Source organism: Nicotiana attenuata, unplaced genomic scaffold, assembly GCF_001879085.1.
Source record: "Nicotiana attenuata strain UT unplaced genomic scaffold, NIATTr2, whole genome shotgun sequence".
Classification (NCBI taxonomy): Eukaryota; Viridiplantae; Streptophyta; class Magnoliopsida; order Solanales; family Solanaceae; genus Nicotiana; species Nicotiana attenuata.
The window spans coordinates 127,048-133,204 of record NW_017672436.1 but is presented as its reverse complement, the minus strand read 5'-3'; the positions used below and the strand labels follow the sequence as shown (position 1 = coordinate 133,204).

Sequence of the window (6,157 nt, the reverse complement as noted above, 5' to 3'; positions counted from 1 at the left end):
CTCCGAAAATGTGATAGAGGTTTATGCACGGATTGCAAGGTCATCCCGAGTGAGAGTCTTATGACCCAGCATATGCTTTTGATTATGGACTTAGAGATCAGGTGGACGAGGAAGAAGAGGGCTATGTCTGGTATACCTAGGGTCAGGTGGGGTGCATTGACTAAGGACAAGGACCAGGAGTTGGGGGAGAAGTTGCTGGCTTGGGGGCCTGGAAGAGTAGCGGGGATGCGAGTTGTTTGTGGTCTATGACAACAAATTGCATTAGAGAGGCAGCGAGAGAGGTGTTAGGGGTCTCAAAGGGTTTTTCTGGTGGCCATAAAGGGGACTGGTGGTGGAACGAAGAGGTTCAGAGGAAAGTGGAAGCCAAGAAAGCAGCATATTTGAAGCTCGTAGAGAGTATTGATGAGGGGCAGAAGAGTGCTAACATGGAGGGGTATAAGAAGGCTAGGAAGGAGGCGAAGTTAGCGGTTACTACGTCTAAGACCGCTGCGTTTAGTCGTCTATACAAAGAAATTGGGGATAAAGGTGAGGACAGGAAGCTGTACAGACTAGCGAAGGTGAGGGAGCGAAAGGCCCGGGATCTGGACCAAGTGAGATGCATAAAAGATGATGAGGGAAGAGTTTTATTGGAGGGGGCTCAGATTAGGCAGAGATGGCAGTCTTACTTTCATAGGCTCTTGAATGAAGAGAGAGATAGGGGCATTGTGCTGGGGGAGTTAGAGCACTCGGAGCGGTAGCGAGATTTTGGGTACTGTAGGCGTATTTGAGTGGAGGAGGTTGTAGGGGCTATGCGCAGGATGAGTAGGGGTAGAGCGACGGGGCTGGACGAGATCCCGATAGAATTCTGGAAGAGCGTGGGTAAGGAGGGCTTGGAATGGCTTTCTGGGTTGTTTAACGTCATTTTTAGGAAGAAGAAGATGCCCGAAGAATGGAGGCGGAGCACAATGATCCCGCTATACAAGAATAAGGGGGATGTTCAAAACTGCAACAACTATAGGGGTATCAAGTTGTTAAGCCATGTGATGAAAGTGTGGGAGAGCGTGATTGAAGGGAGGCTGATGAGGTGTGTGTCCATTTCCGAGAACCAGTTTGGTTTCATGCCGAGACGGTCGACCACAGAGGTCATTCATATTGTGAGGAGATATGTGGAGCAGTATAGGGCGGTGAAGAAGGATTTGCACATGGTGTTCATTGACCTGGAGACGGCCTATGACAAAGTCCCCAGAGAGGTTCTATGGAGATGTTTGGAGGCTAGAGGAGTGTCTATAGTGTATATTAGAGTGATTCAGGACATGTATGATGGAGCTAAGACACGGGTTAGGACAGCAGGTGGAGACTCGGATTTCTTTTCGGTTGAGATCGGGTTGCATCAGGGATCAGTACTTAGTCCGTTTTTGTTTTCCCTGGCGTTGGATTCTTTGACACGTCGCATTAAGGGGGAGGTGCCTTGGTGCTTGATATTTGCGGATGACATAGTCCTGATTGATGAGATGCGAGGTGGCGTTAACGAGAGGCTGGAGGTCTAGAGACATACCCTGGAGTCTAAGGGTTTCAAGTTGAGCAGGACCAAGACAGAATACTTGGAGTGCAAGCTCAGCGGTGTTACCCAGGAGGCGGACGGGGATGTGAGACTCGATACGCAAGTCATTTCTAGGAGAGAGAGTTTCAAGTATTTGGGATCTATAATCCAGAAGGATGGGGAGATAGATGAGGATGTCACACACCGTATTGGAGTAGGGTGGATGAAGTGGAGGCTCGCTTCCGGTGTCTTGTGTGATAAGAATATGCCATTGAGACTTAAGGGTAAGTTCTACAAGGTAGTTGTTAGACCGAGTATGTTGTATGGGGCTGAGTTTTGGCCAGTCAAAACCTCTCATGTCCAGTAGATGAGGGTAGCGGAAATGAGGATGTTGAGATGGATGTGTGGGCATACTAGGTTAGATAGAATTAGGAATGAAGTTATTCGAGACGAGGTGGGAGTGGCCCCTGTGGAGGCAAAGATGCGTGAGGCGAGGTTGAGGTGGTTCGGGTATGTTAAGAGGAGAAGTGCAGATGCCCCTGTCAGGAGATGTGAGAGGTTGGCCTTAGGAGGTGTGAGGAGGGGTAGAGGTAGGCCAAAGAAGTCTTGGGGAGAGGTGATCAGGGGGGACATGGCGCTTCTTGAGCTAACCGAGGACATGACTCTAGATAGAAGGGTGTGAAGGTTGAAGATTAGGGTAGAAGATTAGTAGGTAGTCGTGCACCTCCCTTTGTCTTCTCTAGCTCGATAGTATTAGCGCTAGTTCGGTACCCTTTTTCTCCTTAGTTTTCTATATTCGCATGTCTCGTTTCGTTGTTACTTGCCATTGGTAATTCCATAGTTTGCTGCCTTGGAATTAGTTTTCTAAATATGGTATCTTGCTGCTACTTGTTATCAGTACCCCTTCCATATTATCTGTTGCTATCTCCGATTTAGTTTTCTAATTATTGTTTTGCTACTACCTGCTACCAGGACTTTTCTCACCTTCTTTAGCCGAGGGTCTATCGGAAACAGTCTCTCTGCCCTTCCAGGGTAGGGGTAAGGCTGTGTACATCCTACCCTCCCCAGACCCCACTTGTGGGACCATACTGGGCTGTTGTTGTTGTTGTTGTTACTATATATTATATAGCCCAAATGGAGTTAGGAGCAAAAAGTTAGGTCTATTTTACTAGACAGTGCGCAATATGCCTACTCGAATCTTCGTTCGTTCTTAACTATCAAATTTGACCCTCGAACACGATCCAGGCTTAATTTCCTTGTGCTTTTACTCAGACTTCAAAGCTCCAAATCACTTGAATTTATTCTATAACATCTATATAGCTCGGAATCACTCCTACAAGGCATAAAACACATAGTTAGTGTAAAACACTAGCGATTAAAGCTCAAACTCAATTAAAGTGCAGTAAATTAGAGTGTAATATGCGACTAAAATACGCAATTATAGCCTATCATCAACACCCCACACTTAAACCATTACTCATCCTCGAGTAATCAAACTACACTTTATATAGACACGACCTTTTTCTTTAAACAATTCTCCTAACTCATCACACCAAGGATATTTAAAATAGACTAAGCACAAAAGCGTAACATCTTGACCTCAAGATTTGACTTGCAAGTACCACGCATTATTCACAACTCACCCACTTACTCTAACATAGAGGTCACTGACATTACCTCTCTTTCATGAATCAAGTGCCCTCACACAACAAAAGAGAGTAGTTCCACACAATAAAATTTAAGAACACTTAGGAACTCAAGATAGCAAGAATTAACTCACTCTCAGAAATAACATTCATATGCCACAAAAGATGCACCATAGGCTTGCCCGTAGTGTACTACTCTACTAATCGAGCTCATTCAGTCTAGGATCAAGTAGGACTTTATTTGGTTGTAATGTAGGCTGCGGGACGGGTAGGATACATTTAGATATAAGAGTGACTACACCTCCCTAAGCACTTTAATACATATACTTTAACATTCAAACCCCATACTTATGTTAAACCAAACTCCACCTTCACCTCAATGTATATTACCCCATACTTTTTTAAGCACAATTACATCAAGAGACGCCACTTATCAAGGAATATTTTTTTTCACAACAATACAACTCTTTCTTTTCTTTTCTTTCTTTTTTATTTTTTTTCTTTTTTTTTGAAATCCAAGTGGCTCTTACTTTTCCAAAACAGTGCACCTTTCTCCTTATTTCATTAGATCCACTCAAAAATCAGACCAACTACCCCACACTTTAACTTTTACACAGTTCATAACAATTAAAGTGCTCATGAGAGGTTAGAAGGTTCAAATATATGGTTAATCAAACAAATGGGTAAGGTTTGTAATGTGGTTGCCAAAGAAACATGATTACAGGCTCAAAGGGGTTAACTACGATACATAACAATTAGGCGGGTAAAATATACATATCTGGCTCAACAAAGAAACGATTATACCACTTCCAAGACTGAACAAAACTACGATTTCGCTTTGCAAACACACGGGGCAAGTTCTAGGAATAAAATTCAATGCACAGAATAATACACAAACCTCACACACACACATGGCACATAACTCACTCAGGATTAGTTTTATCAAGACACTCTAGTCAAAGCAATTAAGCAAAGTTAAGCTTATACAATTTAAGGTACTTATACAAGAGTCAAAAATTGAGCCTAAGCGTCACAACCAAAGTACTCACTATTCTCAAGGCATAATAAAGTCAAGAGATATTGCTTCAATTTAAAACACAACACAATGGCTTCTATTCCTGAAAAATACTAACTACACCCGGTTCAAGCAAAACCCTTGGGAAAGAACCGCGACACAAAGAAAAACCAAGGGGAAATTGCTACACTACCTAACAAAAGAAAATCTTTTTTTTTTCTTTTTAGACTTAAATCCCTCAAGAAAATTGTCTAATAGATCCATCGTCAGGAAAAGTCCAATATTTTCTATTTTAAAAAAAAATTATTCAACTAAACTAACACAACTAAAATAGCATAGAAAGTCACCTAGACAATCTCCTCAACCCACACTTTAAATTGTGCATTGTCCCCAATACACATCCATACATACAAGAGGGTAGAAGAAACTCCCACCACCGGTAGCGGCGCAGAAATTCCCCCACCACCGGTAGCGGAGCCATCACAAACCGACCTCAAACTAACACCAAATATTCTCCTCAACTCCCTCTATCCAAATCCCTGATCACCTCCTCTCGAATCCCGGTGAAACCCATCGAATTTCAAATCAAAAGGTGGAACCCTAGCGCCGCCCTAACATTCTCTGGTGGCGGCGCCACCACCAAACTCCACCAAAATCACACCCCTGAACCCCCACCACCTCCTCTCCACCAATTTCTACTCCCTTTCTCTCGAATCGTCTTCAAACAGTTCGAATTTTAAATCAGAGAAAAGCCCTAATTCCCAAAAGGTCTCAAGTTCGGTGCTTCTTGAAGATTTGGGTCAATTTCGGTTTTATTCGTGTGTTCTTATTAAGAACACACGATTAATATCGTAAGAGGCCAGAAAATCCAAAGAATTGGAAGTTTCGGTTCCTTCCTTCATGCATTGAGGTCTCCGTAGGTATCTCTTATTTCTTGTTTCTTTTGTTAGTTTATATTTTTCTTTACTTTTTCTTTTTGTTTTACCTTCCATGGTCATCTGCTTCTTCACTTTCTTTTGAACTTTTTAGCCTTCCAGTTTCAGAGTGTCATTCACACGCATGATAGTTTTAGAAGCTTTCTTTTCTTTTCTTTAATTAGTTTAAGCAGTTTGTTAGCAATTTAGTTGCAATTTCATTAAGTGTTAGTTCCATTAGTTGAATTTCCAGAATTGCTTGAATTGCCTCTGCTTCTTTATNTTTTCTTTGTTTGTGTCCATCTTCAGTGTTGGTTCTCTTGATTTCTTTTTATTTTTATTTTTTTATGCATGCATAGTTCCGAATCTTTTGCTTAATTAGTGTATTCAGGCCGTTGATCAATTTAGTTTAGATTTATGAGTTGGTTAATTCAAGTTAGTAAGTCAATTAGTATAGATTTTTAATTATTTAGATCATTTCAGCATATGTTTACACTTTATTAGTTGTGTCGTTTGGGTTTTGGGTGGCTATGACCCATTTGCAAGAGCAACCCATTCAATTTGGGGCTCAAGTCGTTGGGTCATTTGACCCATGACCCATTTGGGTTTCTGAAAGGTATTTCTCATAGATTTGAAGGGTAGTTAAGGAAATTGGGGTAAGGGAATCTTTTATAACTGAACTGGAAGCTTCTAGGAAGTTTGGGTGGGGGTTTAAGTTGAATTTCAGATTTTTAACTAAGGGTAGTTAAGCTAAAATAAAAATTGAAAAGGGGCCTAATTGAAAAGCTGAATTATCTAGGCTGCCCTACTTCCCTTGCCTATAAAGGCATCTTATTCTTGCCTTGCAAGGCAGACGGAAGAGACCCAAGAGAGAGATGGGGACAAGAGCTAAAAAATCCAGAATAGAAAACGGCTGCGATTTCTGTAGAAAACACTGTTCCATTGAGTTTTAATTTGGTAATCTGAAATCCTCCTCTCCCTGAATCAATTTCCTAGTTGTTTGGACTTGGAAATGGCTTGAGATTCAGTCATTGAGTTTGGGTTTTGAGGTCTGTTGGTTTAA

General features: G+C 41.8%; 1 protein-coding gene across 1 annotated transcript; it reads left to right on the top strand.

Moving 5' to 3' along the window:
* The first annotated feature begins 245 nt into the window (after nucleotides 1-245).
* On the top strand, nucleotides 246-1,526 carry LOC109213191. The gene is made up of 2 exons (XM_019376951.1): nucleotides 246-733; nucleotides 908-1,526. The coding sequence occupies exons 1-2, from the start codon at nucleotides 246-248 to the stop codon at nucleotides 1,524-1,526; spliced, it is 1,107 nt and encodes a 368-aa protein (XP_019232496.1).
* Nucleotides 1,527-6,157: the final 4,631 nt, after the last annotated feature.